The sequence below is a fragment of the Hyperoodon ampullatus genome, assembly GCF_949752795.1.
Source record: "Hyperoodon ampullatus genome assembly, chromosome: 6".
Taxonomy (NCBI): domain Eukaryota; kingdom Metazoa; phylum Chordata; class Mammalia; order Artiodactyla; family Ziphiidae; genus Hyperoodon; species Hyperoodon ampullatus.
Genome location: NC_136919.1, coordinates 21,866,344 through 21,892,348, shown reverse-complemented (window position 1 = coordinate 21,892,348; position 26,005 = coordinate 21,866,344). Strand labels below are relative to the sequence as shown.

Here is a 26,005-nt window from a genome sequence, read left to right as displayed (position 1 = left end):
GGACAGAAATGCCTCCCTGGTCACAGTCTACATGACACAGGGGAAGAATGGTTCCTCCATCAGAGGAGCAGGTTGTTAGAACAGCCAGAGGGATAAGGTTTTTATTTGTAACTAGACTCACAAGTGTTTATTATGATCATTTTTTAACTGTCAGTCACTGAAAAGGCTTTCTGCGCAAGCACAGGAAGGAAAGCAAAGTAAACCTGCTAACTGCCCTCTCTACCTGCCCTACCTTACCCTTCTCCTCTGCCTCATCCCCTTAACTCACTGCCCCTTATTCTCTAGTAAAGGTTAAAACCACACCAGAGGGACTTCCCTAGTGGTCCAGAAGTTAAGACTTCCACAGCGGGGGGCATGGGTTCGATCACTGGTTAGGGAACTAAGATCCCACATGCTGTGTGGCGTGGCCAAAAAGTCTTCAATACATAATTGAGAAGTAAACGCTTCCATCTTAAAAAAAAAAAAACTAACAAAAAAAACAAACCACACCAGGGGGCTTGGTTGAGCTAAAAGAAAAGGCAGGCCTAGGATCCAGATGCAGATAGGTGGGGGAGGGGTGATAAAGTCAATGGACATTTGTCATTTCTAGCCCCCAGCATCCTAAGACTACTCTGATGTCCTTTCAGGCAACTGACTCTCCAGCGCTGTGTATAGCCTCGTTGGGAGAGTAAAATCAAATGTTTGCCCTCTCTCGACAGAAACCAAGGAGCTTCCCTAGGGGGCCCTTCCCCCAGATCCTTTCTCTCTATATCCTGATAGGGCCATAGATGGGCCTTGACTTAAGCTTGACCAATCAGATAATCTCATGCGACTTTTGTTTCTTTCCAAGAGTGATGCAAGAGGCAAAGAAATGGCTTGCAGTGGAGCCAGGCAAGACAACTAAGCAGTTCTTTCTCTTGTCAGTTCCAAGCCTGGTTCCTTAGGTTTCCCTTCCACCCTGTGAGGCTTTCCTCAGTGGAGAAATACATATTTTAAGTTCCCACCTTCCTCCCCTACTTCCCAACTTTTCTTAATCCCCCTCATCAGAGTTAATGTCTGTCACCAGTTTGGTGTGTTTTTTTCCAGTTTCTATATATCTCATTTTTGTTTTTAAAAAATGCATGTCATATAATAAATTGGATTATATTATACGTACTGTTATACAACTTGCTTTTTATTAGCTGTGATCTTCAATTTCTTTTGTATCTTATCATCATCCCTGATTAAAAATGTACATAAAAATTCTACCAAAGTTGGAGTCTAGCGGTAGGGTGGGACTTGGTTAATCTCACTATTACACAGCCCATAAGAGAATGGGCTCAAGTTCAGCTGGCTGAACAAGGATACTAAGGAATGCTAACTATGTGCCAGGCTGTAAAGTTCTCACAGGCGACATAAAGGTTCTTGAGCAGGGAAATCTCATGATGAAGACAATGTTTCATGAAGAGTAACTTGGCAACAGTGAAGATAATATAGACAAGAAGAAGTAGAGATTGGACAGCAGGGAGACTAGTTCAGTGGCTAATAGAGAAGAGTGGATCTGAAGAAATAAAATTCTGGATTACTGCAGTGGTCAGAAAAATGGAGAGAAACTTTTCCTGAATTATAATAAGGTAGACTAGTAGAGTGGAAGAAACAAATGATTGGAATTAGAAGAGTTAGATTTGAATTCCAGCTCTGAAATTTATTAGCTGTGTGACATTTGGTAAGACACGTCCCTACTCCATATCTCTTTCCCTGTCAATGAGATGAAGAAACTGGAATATCAGGGCCTTTAAGTGTTGGGTTTTTTTTCCAGCAGAACCCCCGCTCCCCGCACAGGTAAAGGGCTCAGAGCCCCAGCTCTCCTTCATTACACCTCTCAGCCACCTCTGAGGCATTCCTGAGGAATCAACAGAGGACTAGTGCACAGCATTAGAGAAGTCTCTAAACACTCTACTACCAAATCTAATACTCAATGACTCAGGTGGGTAAACTTGGCAGAAGTGTCTAGGAAAATCGTACTGACCACAATAGTTGCCACAGAATCATATTAGAAAGGGCGAATTGACTTCTGATAAATCTGCCTGTTTCTCTTTACAGGTCAAATCCAATTAAATGTCCAAAATCTCATCCAATGCTTCTGCAAATGGTAATCAGACCTCTATATAAACAACACAATCACAAATAATTCATTGCCTAACAATTCAGCTCATTCCAATTTGAGGTCCTCTAACTATTCAACTGTTCTTCCTTATTAAGTCAAAATTTGTCCGCCATCACTGCCATCTGAAATAAAGTTCCTTATTCCACCTTGTGAAGCTAAACCAAGTAAATCTAACCCCTCTTCCGCAAGACAGTCCTGCAATTGTTTGAGAAGAGCTCTCAAGTCTACCTTATCCCCCCTTATTCTCTCTTGCTCTGGCCTACCAGGAATGTTCCACAGAAGTGGCCTGCTCCAGTTTTGGATCAATTCAACATTCTCTGAGCATCTAAGTGCAAGTAGATCTGCACTTATTCACAGCTTTAAAGACTTAATCAAATCAGATGGCCTTCCTTGAAACAAATGACTAGCTTTATAATAAAGTGTAAATAGAACCTAAATTCATTATCTGGTAACCATTGTTTTCTTACTAAACATTAGCTGGTGCCAGTGTATCAGAAGTAGATTGCTAAATCTTTTAACCCAAAGCAAATTGTGAAAACATCTACTCAGGGATCCAAAAAGATCCAAGACTCAAGGTCCAATGCAGCAAGTATAAATAACATAAATAAAGCTTATACTCTCATCAACTCTCAGGGGAATGTAATTCTCACTGGTACAAAAGTTAATTATTACCAAGGTGACTTGGAATATCAGTGTTAGTAAGAAAGCTTCATTCACTATTCCTCATCCCACCCACTCCATATTCCACCACCAGGTCTGCAAAATCAGGGATCTGTGGCTTAGGCCTGGGTATCCTCCAGTCTGGGTAACTTGGGGATGGGGATTAGGAAGTGTGACTGAGTCCCTAAGGAGAAAGCGAGCGGGCACAGCCAGCCTGTGACGCCTGTGGGAGTGCTGAGCCTTTACAGTTTCCTGTGCCCTGGTTGTCCTAGTAACCTGAGGCCTCTCTATTTGTGTTGGCTTCGTGGGGTCAAGAGCGGAAGCAAAGCTGAAGCACCAGGAAGACTTGCAGGGAAAAAATGCGGGTAATGCAGCAGTTATGCCACAGGAAGGTCAAGCCTAAGGCATAAGAATTACCTCTCCCTAAGGGGAGCTGGAGGACGAGGAGCACACCCAAGAATGCTTCTCCAAGACGAAGGGGGCAGAGGTGTGCTCAAAGAGCATGGACGAGGAAGGCTCAAGGAAGAGGGGGAAAGATGTTTCTGAGAAGGAAGGGAAGAGAAGGGAGAGGGACTTCAGGGACTCTCAGGGAGAGAGATTAAATGAGGGATTTTTTTAAAGTGTTGCTTTTGAGATATGGGAGATGAGATATAGCCTTCATCTCCTACCCCTTCTAAGAAACTTCCAACAAAAACTGACATTACTCATCAGGGCTTTGGGGGTTGGATTTGTGCTTTTTTCTAGTTGTGACAACATGTAAGACTGGCCTCCAGACAGATCAAGAGCCCAGTTACATATGTTTTTACCAGGTCTGAGGTGACCATAAGATTTCTGGAGCAGCCAAAAGACAGCCATGTGACAGTGTACTAACTCCCAGAGTTTAGAGCTATGCTAACACAAGACTCACTCACCTCATCCAGCTACTTAAATTTAAATTAACTAAAATTTAAAATTCCATTCCTCAGTCACACTAGTCACATTTCAAGTGCTCAATAGCCACATGTGGCTAGTGGCTACTGTTTAGACAGGACAGGTAGAGAACATTTCCATCATCATAGTAAGTTCTATTGAACAGTGCTGGAGTAAAGAAAAAGCTTAGATAAATAGCTAACACAATACAAACCCTTTCAAATCTTTAAAGAGCTGCCACATTGAAAAACAAGTAGACTTTTCCCATATGTTTCAAGGAGCAGAACTACAGGGAAAAAAATGAGATGCTATAGCAAGCCAGATTTAGCTGAACAACCGCTAGTACCTAAAGCTAGATGACGATAGAATGGGCCAACTTCACCACAGGTGGCAGTAATCCATTGCATTCAGTAGAGACAGTTAAGCAAAGACCTCCTTGGTCATATTTCAGAGATAACAAAGAACTAGATGCCTTCTCAGTATCTAGTTTTGAGTCTACAATTTTAAGAAAAGAGCAATTTACAAATGAGATAAAAGTGAGAGTCATAAACGGCATTTTAGAAGTCACTACTACCACAAGTAGACTGTGGGGCAGGCAGGCAAAATTAAAGCATATAAGTAGATAAGTAACTTAGTCAAAATTAATGATGTTTAGCTGGGGGTTAATTATTAGTGGTGGGGCTATCATTTATGTACCGATTTATAAGCAGAAAAAACTTAAAAAGAAAAAATTGGTAAGAATGGTTCTAATGGTGCAGAGACAAGGCCGGAAAACTTCAATACAGGTTATCAAGAGAAACTTGACTATAGTTGAAACCAGTACCACAACCAAAGAATCTTTTATATTCTCTGCCAGAGAGAATATGAGCTGTTTGGGTACAGCAACTGTCTGTTCTTGGGACTCTGGCCCCTTCATCCCATCCTCCTGCCATTCACCACAGCCTTACAAGTCATCTCTCTCAACTCCTGAAACTCAGTCACCTTCAAACAGTCTCTTGATCTCCACAGGCAAGACTCTCTCCTCTCCTTCTCGTCTGAATACAGAATGCCAAAGGATACTGTCTCTTAACCTTCTATCCTAGCTATGAATTTACTCATCCTCATCTTCCACCCCAAAATGTATTTGGCTTGATTATAATGTAATATACTGAATATACATATTCATAGTCATTTACTGACTTATGGTTCTATTATCTGTGTACTCTGGTGTGTATACATATATGAGAACATTCATGCATACACATGTGATAACATCCATTACTGGTAAGCATTTAGCAATCTGGCACCAGGATTATGAAATGCACTATACAGTGCCTAGCATGACACCAAGTTTAAGTGGTCACTCAATGGACTTTACAATAATAGCCACGTCATGACTCTGGATGCAAAACGTTTGAAGATGAGACTGAAGTAGATGTGAATTTGACGACTTTTTTTTCTTATAGGAAACAGAATGGAAGCATAAGCATCTTGTGCTGTATATAGAGGAAGAATGTTTAATCACAAGGAGAAGGTTGAAGCCTTGCTGAAAGAAAGCATAATAGAGTGTACAAAGAGTCCAGAATAAGAAAAAAGTGATAGAAGAGGAAGGAAGACAGAAGTGGATCATGCAGAATAAATAAAGCCCAACCTTTTAAAAATCCGAGGTCTTACCAAAGAGAAAGGAAGAAAAAGAGATTTCAACATAAGAGAGTTTAAGATGGAAAAGAGCCAGAAAGGGCTGTAGGCTTAAAAAAACCAAAATCAATGAAGAAGCAGTGGTGTATGTTGGCACAGAGAAGTGTAGAGTTGAGGGGAGGGAGAGAATTTATGGTAGAGGAAGTTGGTGTGAAGTTTTCCTCTAAAGATGCCCAGCAGAGCAAAGAAGGAATGAAGGCAAAGGCCACTAGGAATAAGGTAGGGCTGGGGCTGAAACAGCACAGGAGAAAACAACAAGGCCCAGAGTGGGAAATTATATTCTTTCTAAAAAATTAACTGACCCAGATTTTCTTGCTTGGGGCCAAAGGTAACTGGAATTTAAGGATCTTGAAAATAAATTATAACAATCCTAATCTTTGCAATTGCCTTTGGCCCAAGATAACATCAATTTAAAAGATCATGATAGAATTAGTGTCAGTTTCTGACACTGTAGAGTTGATTTTAGAAGAGAAATAAGACTAATAAATTGCTCTGTTTGTAGAAATACTATCCTGAATAACAAGTTTAGCTGTATCTCTCTATCAGCCACAGGGTAAATATAGAAACTTTATAGTTACATACATGTCCACAGAAGATAATAAGTAACCTAACATATATGGTAAAGCTGGGTTACTTATCTTTCTATACTGTAGCCCAGTGAAATGTTTTACTGGATTTAGGATACATAGTGCAAGTTAAAGGGCTGCACAGACAAAAGTTAAGGTTAAAACTAAAGACCGTAAGATGAGGGAGAGGAAAACTAGAACTGCTATGCTACTGACATAGAACTGAAGCATTAACAACATAAGAACTCCCACGTGAGGGGAAAATGGCACAAAAGCAAGACAAAGGAAAAGACTCCATGCCATATAACTAATCTTGGTAGCCTCACTTTTGGGTTTTAAATCAAATACTGAATCAGATTCTTCAACTTTTCTATTTTTAAAAATTCAACGAAATTACTTAAATCGTTTGATAAATGTAGTCATGCAATTTTAAATGACTATAAAAATTAGAGGATCAATGCCTAATCCTTTGGCAAAGACTGAAGGCGGCAGTAGTGCTAGACACAGATAACGTTGCGTTTAAGCTCCTCACTACTGCTTAGAGACCATCGATTCTGCCTGCGAGGCCAATCCGAATTCCTCATCTCGGCATTCAAAGCCTTCAGTGACCTCGCCACAACTGTACCCAAAGAGCCCTAACTCCCGCTGCTCCCTAACCTACCTCTCACTCTCGGAGCGCACCGGCCTCTGGACAGACCTGATCTCTGGGGGGGTGGCCATTTCCCCTTTCCCGCCTGGGTGGAAGTCTCCTTCCATCTAAGGCTCTGGCTGGCCCAGGCCTATCCAGCACTCCAGCCAACAGCGCTCTCGCTCCGCAGCCCCGCACTCCTCCCGGCCCTTTCCGGGTCTCTCCTCCCTGACTCTCTCGGTGTTACCCCGGGGCCCCTCTCCCTCGGCTCCAGTGTTCCCCCGGGGACTCACCCGCCTCCCCGGGCAGTCACAAGCTCTGCGGGTCTGTGGGTGTCTGTTAGGTGCTTCGAGCCTGGGCGAAACCCAGACCCGGACCCCTCGGGGCCCTCCCCCCAACTCTCTCGGGCGCTTCCACGACCCTCCCCGGGCTCCCCACGCCAGCCCAGCTGCCCCTCGGGGCTCCGGCCCCCAGACCTCCCCGCCGCCGCTGCCAGTCCTTCCTATCCTATCCGGCGGGGGTCGGCGGTGACTCACCGAAGGGCCAGCGGCTGGGGGGTCGGAATGCGCTCACTTCCTCCCCGCGCGCACCTGCCCGGAGCTGTTGGAGCGCCGCCCAGCCGAGCCTCCGGCGGATGTTTTTCTGTCCCCGCGTGGGCAGCGCTCGCTAGCCGCCCCCTCCCGGCCCGAGAGCCAGCCGTCGCGCCCCCCACCAACTGGCATTGCGGAGTTTAGCCCTGACCACAGAACCCCCAGCCCCCAACACACGCGGCAACCACAAGCGTGGCCTCTGGCCCCGAGAAGCTAGGCAGATACACACGCGAGCGCGCACACCCGCAGGCGTGCAAGAAGCGGGCTCAACCAACACCTCCCCGCTGCCCTCTCCCCTACCCAACTTCTGGGAAAGGGCTCCTGGCTCCGCCCCAGCCTTTCTTTCCAGAAGCCCCCTACTCCTGCCCCTATATGCCTACCTCATCTTCATTACAGGCGGCTAACTCTCACCTCTCCTGTCCCATGACCTCACACACACCAATCCCCATCGGGCTCCCCCTGCCTACAGCATGACCACCACCACCACCTTCAAGCTCCCTAGCTCCCCCCTAGTGTCCGCCCCCTATTGGTTTGGCTCCAGGATGCAGGAGCAGAAGGTAGTCTACAGTGCAAACATCAAGGGTGTCAGCTGGTGCCCCACAAAGGCACCAGCAGAGCTACAGACCACTGACAAGACTTCTGGGCCCTTCTATTAGTCAGGCCTTCTAACCCACCTGCTCCAGCCCTGAGCAGTCCAAGGCCATGCCTCCCACACGCCAGCCTACATCAGGGCACCTTACTCCGCTGAGTTTTCTTTTTTTCTCTTGGTGCTCCTCTGAAATAGAAAGGATATCAGACCTGACTAGGGTGAAGGTGTGGTGCAGTCCGCATCTCCAGCCACTTAAGCTGTCTTCTTGGAAGAAAACAGATAGGGAGTTTGGGGTGGACTGGTGAAGTTGTTTCTGAATGGTGAGGAGGTGAGAGGAAGGGTAGCCCTCTGGAAAAGTCAGCCAGAAGTAGTTAGATCTGAACCACTGGGTGGCAGGGAGTGGGAGTCTTGGGGTAAATGGAACTAGAGACTTACAAGGAAAAATAGAATAAATGCCAAAGTGATTGGCCCTGTGGGTAGGAGGAGAATAGCTGGACCAGGGGTCTTTGAAGTGTGAAAAAGTCCAGCTTGATTGGGGCAATTAGTACCAATGAGATGGCCAGCATTAGACTGGTCAGAAAGGAGAACTTGAGAGTTCACTTGAGTGGGGATGGGAAGTGGATCAGAATCCTTACCAGAAAAAGCAGGAGTCCTAAAGTTAGCTGGAAGGATGGAAAAAGGATACCTCTTCCCAGGGTAGAAGTGAGGGTACTGACCTAGGAAAAGTAGGCTTATTAGCAACACTTTCTCAAAGCAGACATTTAGAATTTCAAGGATACACCGACCAAAAGCAAAATGTTGCTGGAGGCAGGTTTTGAAGGTGGTAGGGATGACAAGAAGCATAAGTGTGAAAGGGGCAGAAGTCTGTGCCAGGAGATAGCAGCCCCAGCAGAAGCTTTCAGCTGTGCACACAGAGCTGCTCACCATCATTCAAAGAAAGGAACGTGTAGCACCAGCCACAGTGGTCACTCTTTTCGGAGGGCTATGTGCCAGGGACAGTACTAGGAGCATTACACGCATTATCTCATTTCATCCTCTTGACAACCCTATGAGTTAATATTGCTATCCCAATTTATAGATAAGGAAACAGGTTTAGAGAGGTGAACTAACTTGCCCAGTGTCACACAGCTCTTAAGTAGAATCAGGATCTAAATCCAGAGTCTGACTCTATAACCTATACTCTTAATCACCCATCTTTAGGTTCTCCAGAACCTGCAGGAAACCCAAAAAAGGATGTCAGAGGATAAGTTCCTAAATTCTCATTCCATAATGTATAGGAGATAAGAGCGGTATCTCTGTGAAACTGGAGTGACGCATACCATTAGGGCATTTAGTGATGTTCTTCTTTGAAAGAACCATCCCCAGACATGGGGAGAACCTTTATTTGCAATATGTTTGGGGGTGATGAACAATGGATAATCTCTGGGATGCCTGTAAAAAAGAGACACCTGCCCCCCCCAGCCCTAATCTCTGAGGGGGAAGCCATTATCTCTAGGATACTGCAAGGAGACCCTGCCCTAGGGTCTGAGAGAAACATTCTCCACTCCAGGTGCCTGTTCGCTCTCCTGGAGCCTCTGGCTGTCGCACCCTACTGCATCTCCTCGGTTTGGCTGGGGCACAGGATTAGCCATCCCGAGGAAATGCCTCCCTCCGGTCCAGGCAGGGATCCCAGCGTACACACCCCTGGAGTGTGTGTGTGTGTGTGTGTGTGTTAGTTACAGGGCGGGGGGAGATGGTGGAATGCTTCCTCTCCAGGCCAGGGAAGAGTTCTGGGGACCACCTGGGGGCCCCCACCCCTCCCACCTCCTTGCTGGGTAAGTGCCCAGTCCAGTGCCCCTTCCATGGCCACCTCCCTCCCCCTAGCCGTGTGGGGCATGAATCAGCTCTCACAGCTTGTTAAAGCTAGACCTCTTGTTTTCATGCCCTCACCTCAGGAAACAGAGTTACAGCTTTTCCAGCTCTACTCAGCAGGGGGCCAGGGTCCTCACTTTATAAACATCCCCAAGCCTGTGAGAGGGCACGGAGATGGTGCGAGACAGGAGCCCAGGGGAGAAAGACAGAAACTAAGACTCAAGGAGAGAAACAAAGAAAAGCCAAGGAGACAAGACCAGAGTACCTGAACAGAAGCCAGGAACGGTCCGAAAGGGCCATACTGCAGGAATGGCCTTATGGATGCTCTGGGCTGGACAGGCTAAAGGGACCCTGGGCGGCTGGGGGATCACCTGCTTGGTGATATCTCTGCTCCTCCAGCACCCAGGAGTCCACAGCAAGTGCTACTTCCAAGCTCAAGGTAAAGCTGGGTGAGGTGTTAGGGAAGGACAGCAGAAGGCACTGAGAGGACGGGGGCTCAGGGGTGATCCTGTGTCAAAGACCCAGACCCCCCGAGCTGGGAAACAGGAGAGGGTAAACGCGGGGGCGGCGGCACTTACTCCCTCAGCTCCAGCACACTAACATTTCCTGCTCTTCCCTAGCGCCCTGCCACCATGAAGGGAAATATTTCACCCTGGGCGAGTCTTGGCTCCGCAAGGACTGTTTCCACTGCACCTGCCTGCATCCTGTCGGTGTGGGCTGCTGTGACACGTGAGTGACCACTGAGGGCCAGAGAGAATGGCTCTGATTGAGTGACTGAGAGATGGCCAGGGCATGACTAGATTGCTGCGGTGTGAGAATGAACAAAGTAGCAGTATGAAGCTGGCCGAACCTGAAGGTACCAACAAAAATGTGAGAGGGAAGCCTTCAGGCTACAAAGTAAGGGGAGTTGGGGTGGATCTGGAGGGAAAGTATTCCTGCTATGAAACGAAAAAAACCCATATATGGCAGGCAAGAGCTCGGTTAGGGGGGACAGGGGCACTGGGGGAAGATATGGGAGGAATGCTGGGAGGGGGGATGCGAGGCAGGGATAAAGGTGGACCTTCACTGTCCTGACTCCTTCCCCGTCCTTTGGTTCCCCAGGTCCCAGCATCCTATCGACTTCCCCGCTGGGTGTGAGGTACGTCAGGAGGCAGGAACGTGCCAGTTCTCCCTGGTGCAAAAATCTGACCCTCGGCTGCCCTGCAAAGGGGGAGGGCCCGACCCAGAGTGGGGCTCAGCTAACACCCCTATTCCTGCGGCTCCTGCTCCCCACTCCAGCTAAACTCAACCGACCGCCCTTTTGCTGGCTGCCCACTGCTGCTGCCACTTCCAGGGAAACCACTAGCAGCTGCCGATTTATTCTGAATAAATAAATTAATGCTACAGCCGAAAGCCTGCCTCTCATTATCTGTGCCACGACCCCAGGTGGAAAAAATGGGCCCTACTAGAGTCCAGGTGCTGAGTTCTCAGGATCCTGAAGAAAATAGTGCTACGTGGGCCAGTTTCAGATGGTTATGGTGCTGGTGCTGGGGCCTGGGGCCGCATAGGAGGCCAGGGTAGGGCTTGTAGGCAGCACCTTGATGGGGAGGTCCCAGCTGAAGGTGTCCACGGGCACTTGCTCAGGCCCTGTCCAGGTGACAGGCTCGGGCTGTTCCATGGGAGGTAGGAGCACCAAACCTGGTTCTCGGGATGTTACAAATTCAAAATGCAAACGCCACTTCAGGGATACTATGGGGAAAAAGATAAAGGTAGAACATTAGACGCCAGGAGTAAGACCCAATGACAGGATGTGGTTAGCAAATGAGGACAAAAACCCCCTGTATTCAGGAAGAGCGGGGAGGTGTGGGGCAGGGAGCTAGGATTGAGAGTTAGGCTGAAGAAGTCTAGTATGTAAACTGGAACCGTGACAGTAAGGACGACGGCATCAACTACCTAATAACCCAAGTGTGGGACAGTCAAGACTTGGTAACTTGAAGTAAATGCAATGGCGAGTCAGAGATCAGTGCATCACAGGGTCCCAGTGGGTAGGGGGAGTGAAGATGTGCAAAGCTGTTAAGAATTTAGGGGTCAGTGCACCCAAGAAACAGGTTGAAGGTCTGAGAAAGTGTTGAGGGTCACAGGCTGGATGTGGGTATGTCTGGGAGTGTGTTAGGAATCAGGATTCATTATACGCTACCTAAGCACAGCATCTTACCATGCTCTCCACCCCCAGTAATAGTCAGGGTCTCACCAACGGCTGTGCAGAAGCCTGGTGTGGAGCTGAGAGGGATAGGGAGGGAGAAGCTCGTTCTGGTTGTATGTAGGCAGGACTCCTGGTGCCGGGCATGAGTGACATGAGACACAGAGGGGGCACCCCCTGCCCCGCGGCGCCGCTGGTACTCAGGCTGCACACGCTCCTCCGTCTGTAAGCTCACTGAAAACTGGGAGCAAGAAGAGAAGTGCGTGTTGGCAGGCGCTGGGACGCGCTGACTCCGGGTGGGAGGGTAGCCCAACCTCACAGTTTTACCAGAGGGACCCTGGGTGACCTCACTGCCCATTTCTACCTGCCACCCCTCTTTATGCAGGCCCTCTCTTTCCACCCTAGACCTTCAGACCCAGTTCCCCCAAAGTTCCTCTCCTTTCTCACCTGCAAACAAGCTACAGTTCCTTCCCCTAAGTTTAAGGTCCCCACCACGTCCTCGCCAAGTCTGTATACAGATTTGAAGATGCCAAATGTCCCAACTTTTCCTCGGCCATCACTGATGTTATACAGATCTGGGGAGAATGGGACACAGTAAGCCTGGGGTCCACACTGGGGAACGTCTAGGGCTGGAAGCCAGAGGCCAAAAGGTGGGGCTTTTCCTTTAGAATCTGGGGTGAGGTATCACTGGATCCTCAGGAGAATGTGGCAGCTAGGAGACTCCGTCTCTGAGACAGGAATACTATGAGGGGAGGATGGGGTGGGGCAATGTGAAGGGCTTCTCACGGAGGCTGCGGCAGGATGTGGCAGCCATGAGGCGCTCCCCAGCCAGCTCAGCGAGCCATGAGTCCTTCTTGCCACATTCATCCTCTTCCAAGAATGGACTGGATGGGGCAACTGCCTCCTCCTGGGGAAAGCGGACATCTTGAAGGCCTGGAGAGAAAATGAGTGGAGAGGTGGTGGGAGAGAACAGAGAGAAGAGTAGTGGGTAGGGTTTTAGACTCCAACCTGAGAGGGCTGTAGGTAAGGGGCGCCACGGCTGAGGTACGCATCTCACCTATGCTCCAGAACCTTCTCTCTCCAACCCCCTCACACCTTCACTAAGACCAGGAAGCTTCCCTCCAGCCCCTCTCACAAACCCTCTAAGGATCATTTCTGCTTTGGTGAGGCTCTTCTCCAGCCCTTCCCTCCAGGAACCCTTACTTACCAGTCAGCACAAGAACCCTCAGAGGGACCCTGAGTAAAGTGATGGGTGAGTTGACACGCTGGCAGCCAATGGTCAGTTTGTAGACATACTTGACTGACTGACCCCGAAAGGAGGGTGGTCCCTCTATAGGCAGCACTTCGCTGTAGGAGTCTGGTTGGGAGGTAGTAGTCAGGGCAGCCAGAAGCAGCCAGAGAGGTCCTCCCTCCAGGAGCCTTAGAAGGCAATCGAGGGGTCAGGGGGCAGTCACTCACATGATTTTGACTCTCCAGGGTCTAGCCTCAGGTCACAGAATAGGATTTTTGGTGGAGTGGAAAGGATACACTGACCCCTCTCACCTAGAAAAGATAAGACGGCAACTTAATAACCCCATTGTCTAGTACTGGAGAAGGCTAGCACAGCAAGTGGGGGCAGTAAGCACTGCCAACAAAGGGCAACCCAAACCAAGCCACTCCTCTTTTCTCATTGTGAGATAGGAAGTTTTACGCCGCCAAAGCAATAACTACACTCTCCCACATCCCCAGTGCGACAGAGACTATAATGACCCACCAGAACAATCTGACAATTTCACCCTTGGGTAACAATGATTCCGTCCCCCTCCAAAGGCAAATGCCCCATCTCTAACCTCGGTGTGGTAGAAAGACAGTCTGGCTCTCAGGCTGGACATCTGGCTGACTGGAGTCAGGGGGAGGCAGTGCTACTCGACTCTCACTGGCATGGAACTGGCAGTGGATTTGGGCACTGGCCCATGCCAGAGCCTCACTGTGGGAGGAGGAAAAGAGGACATCAGAGGGCAGTTCCTGACCTCACAAATGCTCCCCCAAACTCCCTACCACACTGAGAAGACCAACACAGTGAGGCGGCTGTCCTCTGGACCAGAGAATCCAGAACCCCAAAGAGAAACCATTAAACAAAGAGAAGTATACTGGGTAAAAAGGGGAGTGGGGGAGGCGAGAGGAAAGGAGAGTGGAGGGCTATGTCACCCACATCTTAAATGTTAAATAGCCTTTCCTACCATGAGAGCAAAATGAGCAAGAAGGTGGTGCCGTAGTCACAGGACAACCTGAGCTCTGGCTCAGCACTATAGATACCAGGCTTCCTCCCAGAAGGACCACCTTCTTCAGTACCGGCATCCCCACCTGGATGCAGAAGTGGCCGTGGGGGGCAGGGGGTTGGTGACGGTCACCACACACTCCAGCGCCTCCCCTGCCAGAAACACAGGACCTCTGCTCAGCTCTGCTACCACTTCAATCATGGCAGCTCCGGAATCGGATCTAGAAGGAAACAAGGGGTATCAGAGGTCAGTACCACGGCCCGGAGGGGTGTCTCAGGTGAGCCTGGGGGTGAGGACCCGGGGAATGGGCGTTCAGCACCAGGCTGGCAGAGGGAAGCGCCCAGATTTGGGATGTGGGAAGGCAGAAGGGAGGTATGGCGGCAGCTGACTCGGCACAGCGGAGTGAGAGGGAGTCGCTCTGGATCCCAGTCCCCCGACCCTCTCAGCGCCGAATATTCCCCCTACCCCGCCGGGACCCCCAGGCCGCCTCCGCCCCCTTCCCTCGGGGTTCCACGTCCCAGCCCAGGGCTACGGCCGCCCGGCATCTCGCGCCCCTAGCCCGGACACCTCGCACGGTCGAAACTGGGGGCTCGGTGCACCGAGGCCCTCGGTCGCCCGCCCCTCCGGGCCGGGACCTAGTGCGTGGCTGCGGCCGCGGCAGGGGCGGGACTTCCCTCGCCCCCCCCACCTCTTCCCTCTCGGAGCCCCTTCCGGCCGGAAGCACCCGGCCGGAAGGGCCGGAAGGGGCTCGAGTGGTCCCGCCGCCCTGGGTCACCTTCCCACGGGCTGGCACCCAGGTGAGAGCGCCGTCCCGGACACTGGCCGGCGGGACCCGGCGCCCACCCCTGGGGGGGCCTGGTGCCACGGCCCAGGGACTGGGCCGGGGCTGCCGCGAGCTCCCAGGCCGGCCCCGGGGGCGGTGCCTGGAGGGCTGGTCCCGGGGGCTCCTCCCCTCTCCGCGGGCCCAGTCGCCCTTTGGCAGGGCCAGCTAATCACCGCGGCCCAATGACGTTGAGGCCCGATCCTTCCCGCCTAGGACCCAGAGAGACGACCGAGGGGGAGACCGTGGCGACTTTATTGCTGTCGCCGCCACCGCAGCAGCAGCAACAGCTCCCCGGCTCCACGGAGACACCAGCTCACCTCAGCTTTCCCCAGAGGCCGGCCCTCCGAGAGAACACCTAACAATCCGCGCCCACATCTGGGCTTGGCTGGCCAGATACTTTGTACCAGAAAGCTCGGGAACCGAGACCACCGAGGTCGTGGGGACCCAGAATCCAGGGAATATGAGAACCGGAGTCCCAGCCTCAGAACAGACCAGCTGTGCCAAAGGGGATCCACAGGCTTATTGCCCTGAAAATACTGGAGGCGCTGAGGCTGTGCAGGTTACAGACTGCCAGAACCCTGAAGACAGTCAACCCCAGAATGAGCAGGGCTACAACAATCTGCAGGACTTTGGGCAGCTGATGGCTTCCTATGAGGGTAAAGCCAAGGGCTACCAGGTGCCTCCCTTTGGCTGGCGCATCTGCCTGGCTCACGAGTTTGCAGAGAAGAGGAAACCCTTTAATGCCAACAATGTCTCGCTAAGCAACCTAATGAAGCATTTGGGCATGGGCTTGAGGTGAGTAGATCCCATTGCCTAGACTACCTTATACCTCACTTTGTTCCAGCAGAGGCAGGAAAGGGTGAGAAAGTAGGTGGATACCTTGTCCTAGTCAGGTGGCCCCCATTCCCAACGTAATTCTTAAGCCCATGGTTTTGGAGGGTGAGACCAGGTCACATCTCTTTGCAACCCCCTTCCTTCCAGTAACTTGTCTTTTTAGCAAGAAAGAGCAGGAGCATTTGGGCCTTGTACTCATTTAGGCTCCCTCTCACATACACCCTCTTTTCCAGAGATTGCTGTTTGGGATTAGCTATACTTTGTGACAAGGTAGGAAGGGATACTCTGGCAGCTGTGGTACTGATACAATGTTGTTTTCTGGGGAGGGGGCGGGATTCTCAGCCCCAGATTCTCCTGAGCAGCTGGAGTATTCATTGAACCTTTTTTAGGCACAGCATTTAATAGTCCCAACACCCATCAGCTTCTTTCCTCAAGCTTTGGCTCCAGGGAGAGGGTGAGAGCCTCCCTGCTCTCAGCCATAAGGAGAGAGCGATAAGAGGTGCTGTTCACTCTATGCCGGAGTAGACGGCCCATCATATAAAAAGCAAAGACCTTTGACCAGAGAGGCATTGCCTTAGGTGTCCCCAGAGCTTAGTAATAATCTTCCAGAGCATTTCCTGGTCTCCGCCCACACAAGGGTGGCAGACACTCCAAGGGCTTATCCTGGGCTGTAGAACTCCTCCAGATCCCTCTAGATCCCCACTGAGTTCAAAGACTAGTGATGAGGCCAAGACCTATTAACAGGAACAGGTGGATGTGAGAACAGAAAGCATCACCCAGAGGTCATCCTGAGTCAGTCCACACACAGTAAACACAGAGCTGGGGAGGGAGGCTTAAAGTTCGGGAAACCCAGCCCTGGCAACCTCTTAAATAGGGGCTCCTTCTCTTCCGCAGTCAGTGCTCTGGGGCTGGGGTGGGGAGCCCGTGTACCTAACCCAAGCCCTAGGCAGTGGGAAGGGCCTGTCGCTGCCTGGGTATCTGACTCCTTTGCCAGTTCCCCTGGGTGGCCTGTACCAGGCAAAAATAATCCCTCCAGGCTGCTTCTGAAATTGACCCAGCCTAGTTTTGACCCCAAAAGGCTCTGGGTCAAAATAGGATCTAGGGCTGGGGTACTGAGAGCAGCACATTGGGGTGCATGTGGTGGGGACATGGAGGTCAAGAGCCCATCTGTAGGCATCCAACCCCCCAGTCCGTAAGTATAAGCCAAATCACAGAGGCCTGAAGCTGTGCTCAGCCCCCTGGACTTGGCTCTGCATCCCAGGACAGGGTGGGGGTCACTGACACAGGGGTTTTGGAATGAGATGAGGCCCTGCATTGAGGAGAAAGCAGGGGTGAGACAAGGAAGAATTCTGAATGATTATTCTTAAGTGGGGGCTGAAATTATGGAAAAGGCCAAATAGGTCAGGAATGGCCAGCAGCTAAGTGGAGTGAGAGAAAGGTGGGCTCTGAGAGGGAGCTGAACTGGGGGTAGGTACTGTGATCAGGAGCTCCAGCAAGACAGAGTTCTCTTGGCCTTAGAGCGGTAAGAACTCAATTTTGGTTGCTCTCCCTTTCAGCCAGAATCCATTCATCCAATAAATATGTATTGAGTGCTTGTTCTGCGCCTGATACTCCTTTGTTCTGCCTATCTTCATATCTTGCATTTCTCCCTCACTGCCCTAATCCGCGCTGTGCCCTCCCTCCCTTCACCAATCCTTTGTGGCCTCCAGTTTCAAAGTCCAGTTTCCTCTAAGCTGGCAAAGAAGATCTGCCTTCCCATCATCCCATCCTTCGTCTTCCCTCCCTCTCCTCTCACCCCCAGAATGTACCCTCCCTGTTCTTTGGTCAGATTTTCCCTCCCCTTGCTCCTGCCCCTGTTCATTTCTCTTATGCCCCATTGTCTGTACATACGTTCTTTGTAAATTCAGCAAATAGTTACTGACTGCAGACCATGTGCCCTGCCCTGTGCTTGAAGCTGTGGGTAATAATCAACTAGTCTTTGTCACTGTCCCTTTCCCCAAGAAACTTAAAAGTATGTCAGACTCACATGAGGAACACTAAAATAACAGGACAGTGTCTGATTGGGAGTTGAGACAGTGTATGCACAGATATTCCACTTTGTGGCTTTCCTATCTACTGTGCCATTTGCCCTTCTAACCATTCCTTGAGGTAGGAAGGGCAAGAGGTATCCCCATTTTGTAGATGAGGAAACTAAGCCTCAGCAAGGTTACCCAATTACATGGTTACAAGTGGTGTGCTTGAACAATATGTATAAACTAACTGGTGAGGGAGAAGAGTGGAATTGGGAGAGTTTGGCAGGGCAGGGGTTGCTTAATGAGGACCCACTTTGAATGGGAATTTGTAGGAAGGAAAATTAGAAAACAGACTGAGAGAGATGTCAAAGCCTTGAATCCCAAACAGAATCATTTGCCTATTGGATACAGAGCTGTGATAAGACCAGGAAAATGTTGGGGTTTTTAGAACGCTTTACTGGGATATTATGAGAGAGCAAAATTAGAAAGCTTACAGTTTAAATGCTGAACTTAAAAGAAAAAGAAAAAAAAAAAAAACGACTTAAAAGGAAATGCCCCAAAATGTAAACACTGGTTGTATATGGGTGGGATTTTTTTCACCTTCCACCTAGTGCATTCTCCAAATTTTCACCTTTCATAATCAGGAAGAAAAATCATCATGTTAAAAAGAAGAAAGTTATCGCAGCAGCCTATGCCTGTATGTGGGGTGGGAGTGATTATAAATCAGGAAACCATAACTGGCCCTTCAGCACCTCAGACGAAACTTCCTGGAGTAAATTAAAGCAGTCGTGGTGGAGTTAGTGGTGTGGAAAGATCAGAAAGCTCCTTCTAAGGAGAGTAGAGAGGAGAAACAAAGACAGTCCCATACTGTGACCTGGGGTGACTGGGAAGATGAGAGGACCTTGAATTGTAGAGATGTTGAGAGTAGGAGAGGTTTGGAAGTGAAGGCGATGGGTCCTCGGGACATTTAATGGGAAGTCACAGCTGGGTGTCCAAAGAGAGGCCGGTGACTGCCACCCACCGCCCCTCCACTCACACTGCCCCTTGCTCCTTAGGTACTTGCAGTGGTGGTACCAGAAGACCCAGGTGGAGAAGAAGACACCTTTCATAGACCTCATCAACTCTGTGCCCCTGAGACAGATCTATGGTGAGCCTCACTCCAGCTCTCCCCAGTCAGAGAGGCCCCAGTGTCCAGGCCTACTGCAGAGCTAGGCAAAGAGGCTTTCAGCTTATTTAAGTTGCACTGACCATCCCCTAGGGTTTTTTCCCCAGCTTTATTGAGATATAACTGACATACAACATTGTGTAAGTTTAAAATGTACAATGTGTCGATTTGATATCCCCATGGTGTTTAGAGGAACCCATCTTTATAGTCTAGAAAGTGAGAAATGGGCTCGTTTTCCTCTCCCATGCCCCACTAACCATCCTGATTCTTTCTCTAGGTTGTCCCTTGGGTGGCATTGGGGGAGGCACTATCACCCGAGGCTGGAGAGGCCAGTTCTGTCGTTGGCAGCTTAATCCTGGAATGTACCAGCACCAAACAGTCATTGCTGATCAAGTAAGAGCCAGGAGGTGGAGGAGAGGTCCAGGCAGTACTTCCCAGGCCAGGAAGGGTCTCTTTGCTAGTGTAGGATGTGGCAATTAGAGACGTACATGATTCAGTCCAGTAAGTACTTTCAGGATGCTTTCCGTGTGCCCAGCCCTGTGCTAGGATGTACTATAGGAATGAGACACTCAGAGCACACGTTCCCTGAAAGAAAAAAGGTACCCCTGTGCCCTTCATTTTTCTAGTAAATGCCTCCTATACCTACTTTGCTGCCCCAGTTCCACTAGCTGAGCCAGTACCCAGCTACAGAGAGTCAGAGAATTCCAGGATCACTTAACCTGGTTGAAAGATCAGAAGGGAAAACAAACCAACAGTCTACAAATGCACAGGAAGACAGGATGCACAGAGTGCCCACTGCTCACCCTGATTTGCCAGGCTTCAGCCAGAGGCCAGCTTCTCTGCTAGTGGTCACTCCGCTGGAGGTCTCTCTGGCTAGGGGCCTGGGAAGACCCTCTCCCAGGCATAGATCTCCAGACTTCTTCCCTTTTCTGAAGCTTCACTTCTTTTACCTATGTTCCTTCATCAAGGAGTGACGAAGGCCTTTGATTGCCAGAGGCATGTGGTCTACCTTTCATCACATCTCTCTAGTGCCCTCCCATGTTGAGTTGTCCACCAAGTTCCTATTTCCTGTCTGAGGGAGGCCTGCAGCTTTCAGCTTATCTTCAAAGCAGAAATGACTAGCAGACCTTGAGTCCTGTTAATGATAATGCCCTTCCTAGTTCAGGTTTACCAGCCTTGCCTAATGCCCCAGGCTTCCTCTGTGGCTCATCCCTGAGGTATCCCGGGGGAATGTCTTCCAGCCTTGTGACTCTTTTGTATAATATTTAATATTTAAAGACAGTCCTACAAGGGAAGTACCATTATTAGGCCCATTTTACACAAGAGGAAACTAAGACTCAAAGAGATTTAGTAACGTGCCCAAGGTCACATGGTTGGTAAATGGAAGCACAGGGATTCAGAACCAGTTTTCTCTGCGGTTAAAAGCTTGTGGTCTTAACCATTACCTACTATTCCAACAACATAAAAAAATTATTTGATATATACATTAAAGATAACAGGCATATATAAAGATATCAGGCATACTTTGAACCAAGGAAGAGATATTAATCCCTCATAGCCCTCCCTTCCAGAGGAGTCAGGGAGTCAGAATGTGAGCACATTATAACATGCTAGACCAGAGGGGTAGGGGGACACACAGGAGAATGACTCACTGCTTGAGGAGAGGAGATGGCATTTGACCTAGGCCTTGAAGGATGAGGGGTTTTACCAAATGGAGAATGAACATGAGCAAAAGCGTGGAGGAGGAAATGTAGTGTTCTCAAGGAACAGTATTTGATATGAGCAGAATATAAGGGCTCGAACAGGTAATGAGTCTGATGGGCGAGGAGAGGCCACATCAAGAAGGGCCTTGAAAGCCAGGTAGTTGAGTTTAGACTTTAGCCTGAGGGCCACGGGGAGTCACTGAAACATTATAAACACAGACTAACATATCTTGATTTCTCTGTGAGAAAGATCAGTTTGAAATCCAAATTTCAGAAGAGGCAGAAGAGTAAAAGCAGAGATAGTGAGGGCCTGGCTTAGGGCACTAAGACCACATTAGTGAGAAGGGAGATAGATGGGGGAGGCACGACTCGGTGGTTACTCCGAGCCTGGGGGGAAGGCCTGGGGGATGAGTGAGGCTGTGGTGCGTTGGTCGCCACTGCGGGCTCTGGCAGGGCAGGAGCTACTCTGAGGAGAGGGAGACTTGTTTGAGGTACCTGTGGGTTACCCCGTTCCAGCCCATGTACCTTCTTGGTTTAGTTCACAGTGTGTTTGCGCCGGAAAGGGCAGACTGTGTACCAGCAAGTCCTGTCTGTGGAGCGCCCGAGTGTCCTGCACAGCTGGAACTGGGGCCTGTGTGGGTACTTTGCATTCTACCACGCCCTGTATCCCCGAGCCTGGACTGTCTATCAGCTTCCTGGCCAAAATGTCACCCTCACCTGCCGCCAGATCACACCCATCTTGCCCCATGACTACCAGGTGAGGCTCCCCTTCTGTGTTTCCTCCATTGCTCTCCTTTCCCCAGATCTGTCTCTCCTGGCAGTTCCATGACCTATGCAAGAGGGGGTGGAGAGTGAACATCATGCTGGTTTCCCAGGACCACCGTCCAATTGGTCTTCTGTCTCCTGGCAGACAGCCTGCCAGGCAATATGGGGAGATGCAAGTGGAAGACAGAGTATATTGCTGGGTATTTGAGTCAGATCCTCGGTGCCAAGGACTGATCCTGGGGAGTGGGGCCAGAAGGGATACGCTGGGACCATCTGAGTCTGATCTTCTGCTCTCAGGACAGCAGCCTGCCTGTAGGAGTCTTTGTGTGGGATGTGGAAAATGAAGGGGATGAAGCCCTGGACGTGTCCATCATGTTCTCCATGCGGAATGGACTGGGGGGTGAAGACGATGCCCCAGGGGGGTTGTGGAATGAGCCCTTCTGTCTGGAGCGTGATGGGGAGACTGTACAGGGGCTGCTTCTGCATCATCCAACCCCTCCAAATCCCTACACGATGGCTGTGGCTGCACGACTCACGGTATGGAGGAGCCTGCCCCATACCATAGCCTCTGAACCCCTACTCTCAGCCTGGCCCTAGCCCACCCCCCATGCCACCATGGTCTCTTCACTTCCTCAACTCCTGAGTCCCACCCTCACCACCCTAGCCTCTGGAACTTGGAGGCGGGAATATATTCAGGAGAGTTAGTCAGGAGCCAGCGTACCGGTGGAGTTTCTCCTCACAGTCTTTGGCCCCTTAACAGGCAGATACCATGGTAACCCACCTCACAGCCTTTGACCCTGACAGCGCTGGGCAGCAGGTGTGGCAGGATCTACTTGAGGATGGACAGCTGGACTCCCTCGCTGGTGATGGGGGGTCTGACAGGGAGGTGGTGGGAAGAGAGGTTGTCCCTGTCTTGGGAGCAGGGGTGGGAGGCCTGGTAATAAGCAGGCTTTATTCCCATGTTAGGGACCCCTGTGGCCAAAGGGGGTGCCTGTGCTGATTCATCTTGTGCTTCTCTCAGGCCAAAGCCTCCCCTCGCAGAAAGGAGTAGGCATCGCTGGGGCAGTGTGTGTTATGGGCAAGCTGCCACCTCGAGGCCAGCGCCGCTTGGAGTTCTCACTGGCTTGGGACATGCCCAGAATCATGTTTGGAGCAAAGGGCCAGGTCTACTACAGGTGATGGGAATGAGAGAGCACAGGATCCATGGTGCTGGGGCTCTGAGCTGGAGCCCACATTCTCATCCCTCCCTTCTCTCCACCCCAGGCGGTACACAAGGTTCTTTGGCCCAGATGGTGATGCAGCACCCACCCTTAGCCACTATGCACTATGCCGATATGCAGACTGGGAAGAGAGGATCTCGGCTTGGCAGAGCCCGGTATTGGATGACAGGTGCCAATGGGGCCCATCTCTTGCCTTCCTCCCAGGCACTCACACCTCAACTGGGACTCCTTGATTCAGTCTCCACCCACCAAACTCAGCAGAGTTGGGCTGGGATTCACTTGGGACCCTTACTCTGCTGAACCCCAGAATCCGTCCTTTCCTGGGAGGTCCACACTCACTGGACTATTCCCTCCTCCTGACTCCCCAGATCCTTGCCTGCCTGGTACAAATCTGCGCTATTCAATGAACTATACTTCCTGGCTGATGGGGGCACAGTATGGCTGGAAGTTCCTGAGGACTGCCTACGAGAGGAGCCGGTGGGGAGCATGTGTCAGCTCCGCGCCCTCCTACGAGAGTATGGTCGGTTCGGCTACCTTGAAGGTATGGTCCGCTGGTGCACGCAGTATGGTGGGCCATATCCATGAGGCCAGGGTAAAATCCATCACCCCCCCAGGCGGGATGATGGGTTTTGCCTATCCCAGGGTACTGGTTGGGATGAGGGGGTAAGTGTCGGATATGGAGTGTGACGGTGCCCCACCCCCGGTGCTAGAGGAGCAGCTAGGCAGGACAATATGAAGGAGCAGCAGGAATCCTGGCAACAGTGTGTCTCCCTCCTTCCTCCAGGCCAGGAATATCGCATGTACAACACATATGATGTCCACTTTTACGCTTCCTTTGCCCTCGTCATGCTCTGGCCCAAACTCGAGCTCAGCCTGCAGTATGACATGGGTGAGGGTCCCTTTTGTGCCTCTTCTGCCCGCTTAGCTCCCCACGCCCCTGAACCTTTGTGGTCCCTTCCTTGCACTGTCTCTTCCACCCAAACATAATGTGGATCCTGCTTATTGGTTCCCCTCTGGAGTCACACACACACACACACACACAGTTCTGTGCCCTACCTCAAGCCTACCCATTCCCTGCCCCGCCCCCGCCGCTTGTGTATCTGCTCCCCCAGCTCTGGCCACTCTCAGCGAGGACCTGGCACAGCAACGGTACCTGATGAGTGGGATAATAGCACCTGTGAAAAGGAGGAACGTTGTGCCTCATGATGTTGGGGATCCAGGTAAAAGTCCCTCCACCACAAGTGAGCTTCTCTTCCTCAATTTTTGCACCCTCTACCCTACCCTGCAGTGCAGATGAAACAGGTTTTCTCCCCTCCCCAGATGATGAGCCATGGCTCCGGGTCAATGCATATGTAGTCCATGATACTGCGGACTGGAAGGACCTGAACCTGAAGTTTGTGCTGCAGGTGTATCGGGACTATTACCTGACGGGTGACCACTGCTTCCTAAGGGACATGTGGCCTGTGTGTCTGGTAAGGGATGCATGTGCAGTGGTCATGCCAGGGGCATGCTGCTTGGTGTCTGGGAGAGCCCAGCTGGCTACTGTTGTCTTTTCTTAGCATCTAGGTCTTCAGTATCTTGGTCCCTCTCTAGGCTGTGATGGAGTCTGAAATGAAGTTTGACAAGGACCAAGATGGACTCATTGAGAATGGAGGCTATGCAGACCAAACCTATGATGGATGGGTCACCACAGGCCCCAGGTTGGGGGGTAGGGATTTCCAGGGGCCTGAGGTGGGGAACTGGGCATCAAGGGATTGTGGGCTTAAGGACGACTGACTGCCTATTATTTCTACATGGGAGTGGCTAGAGCTGCCAGGCTAATTCCCTGAACCTGTGTCTCTGATCAGTGCTTACTGTGGAGGACTGTGGCTGGCAGCTGTGGCGGTGATGGTCAAGATGGCTGCTCTGTGTGGGGCACAGGAGGTCCAGGATAAATTTTCTTCCATCCTTAGCCGGGGCCAAGAAGCCTATGAGAGACTGCTGTGGAATGGTGAGTTGGGGGATCCTAAGGAATCTTAAGGCAGCTCTAGGGAGGCAAGGAGCCTTACTTCGTCATTCCCCTCCTCCAGGCCGCTATTACAACTATGACTGCAGCTCTCAGCCTCAGTCCTATAGCATCATGTCTGACCAGTGTGCTGGCCAGTGGTTCCTGAGAGCCAGTGGCCTAGGAGAAGGAGACAGTGAGGTGAGAGACTAGGAGGAGGAACTGGAGAGAAAGGTAAGGGTTTTTCCTGGAGGTGGGAACCAAGTTTAAGAGACTGTGTTTCTTCCCTTGCCCCATTAGGTATTTCCTACCCCACATGTGGTCCGTGCTCTCCAAACTATCTTTGAGTTCAATGTCCAGGGCTTTGCAGGAGGGGCCATGGGGGCTGTGAATGGAATGCAGCCCCATGGTGTTCCTGATAGATCCAGTGTCCAGTCTGATGAAGTCTGGGTGGGTGTGGTCTACGGGCTGGCAGCCACCATGATCCAAGAGGTAATTCACTCTCTTCCCCATCTCTCTGCCATCTGTACCTTGGCCTAGCAAACTTCCTCAGCCATCAAACTTCTGTACAGGGCTTCCCTGGTGGCGCAGTGGTTGAGAGTCCGCCTGCCGATGCAGGGGACACGGGTTCGTGCCCCGGTCCGGGAAGATCCCACATGCCGCGGAGCAGCTGGGCCCGTGAGCCATGGCCGCTGAGCCTGCGCGTCCGGAGCCTGTGCTCCACAACGGGAGAGGCCACAACAGTGAGAGGCCCGCGTACCACCAAAAAAAAAAAAAAAAAAAAAAAAAAAAAAAACTTCTGTACAGCCTAATTCAATGTCATCTTATCCATCCAGAGAGCCTCCCCCTTTTCCCTGGCATGCATTCTATCTCCTGCCTTCAGGCTTCTGCCTGTGAGTCAAGTTTATCTCCCCCACTGGCTGGGAACTCCCTGAGGGCACAGACCCTATTCTCTCCGTCTGTCCAGCTGAAATAGCTACTCAGAGGTTGCCAAGTAATATGACTGCCATCTCTCCCGACAGGGCCTGACTTGGGAAGGCTTCCGGACAGCTGAAGGCTGCTACCGAACTGTGTGGGAGCGCCTGGGCCTGGCCTTCCAGACGCCTGAGGCGTACTGCCAGCAGCAGGTGTTCCGCTCGCTGGCCTACATGCGGCCGCTGAGCATCTGGGCCATGCAGCTGGCCCTGCAGCAGCAGCAGCATAAAAAGGCCCCTGGGCCAATCGCCAAACAGGACACGGGACTAAGCACCAGGCCCAAACTTGGACCAAAGGAAGCCGTGGCAAACCCAAGCCCAGATTGCGCCTCGTGAACTGTGGAAGGAGGCGCTAACAGCCCAGCCTTCAGCCTGGCCCTTCCTCCTCCACACCCGCCCCCACTCTCCTGCAGCCCTGAGCCACCAGGACAATCATGCCCTCCCTTCTTCCCACCCAACCGCGCCAGTAAAGAGGGGTTGAGGGTGACCCATG

General features: G+C 50.8%; 3 protein-coding genes across 4 annotated transcripts; 2 read left to right on the top strand and 1 right to left on the bottom strand.

Moving 5' to 3' along the window:
- Positions 1-9,092: 9,092 nt before the first annotated feature.
- MSMP (microseminoprotein, prostate associated) lies at positions 9,093-10,877 on the top strand (the record flags this gene model as incomplete). The annotated part of the gene is made up of 3 exons (XM_079705762.1): positions 9,093-10,034; positions 10,216-10,324; positions 10,697-10,877. The coding sequence occupies exons 1-3, from the start codon at positions 9,905-9,907 to the stop codon at positions 10,875-10,877; spliced, it is 420 nt and encodes a 139-aa protein (XP_079561888.1). The 5' UTR covers positions 9,093-9,904.
- A 136-nt stretch (positions 10,878-11,013) lies between these two features.
- Positions 11,014-14,233, bottom strand: RGP1 (RGP1 homolog, RAB6A GEF complex partner 1; the record flags this gene model as incomplete). The annotated part of the gene is made up of 8 exons (XM_079706168.1): positions 11,014-11,323; positions 11,826-12,015; positions 12,222-12,349; positions 12,561-12,707; positions 12,982-13,131; positions 13,233-13,316; positions 13,604-13,740; positions 14,118-14,233. The coding sequence occupies 8 exons, from the start codon at positions 14,231-14,233 to the stop codon at positions 11,100-11,102; spliced, it is 1,176 nt and encodes a 391-aa protein (XP_079562294.1). The 3' UTR covers positions 11,014-11,099.
- Positions 14,234-15,300: 1,067 nt separating this feature from the next.
- Positions 15,301-25,988, top strand: GBA2 (glucosylceramidase beta 2; the record flags this gene model as incomplete). Of its 2 annotated transcripts, none has more annotated exons than XM_079706166.1 (17): positions 15,301-15,650; positions 18,757-18,848; positions 19,144-19,259; positions 21,108-21,326; positions 21,632-21,871; positions 22,095-22,197; positions 22,356-22,509; positions 22,598-22,723; positions 22,923-23,095; positions 23,339-23,443; positions 23,667-23,774; positions 23,875-24,026; positions 24,148-24,254; positions 24,402-24,544; positions 24,624-24,739; positions 24,839-25,030; positions 25,561-25,988. In XM_079706166.1, the coding sequence occupies 17 exons, from the start codon at positions 15,316-15,318 to the stop codon at positions 25,846-25,848; spliced, it is 2,769 nt and encodes a 922-aa protein (XP_079562292.1). In that variant the 3' UTR covers positions 25,849-25,988. The 2 variants fall into 2 exon arrangements, with proteins under 2 accessions (XP_079562292.1, XP_079562293.1); XM_079706167.1 differs by having other exon boundaries at positions 15,316-15,650; positions 25,409-25,655.
- Between the last annotated feature and the right edge of the window lie 17 nt (positions 25,989-26,005).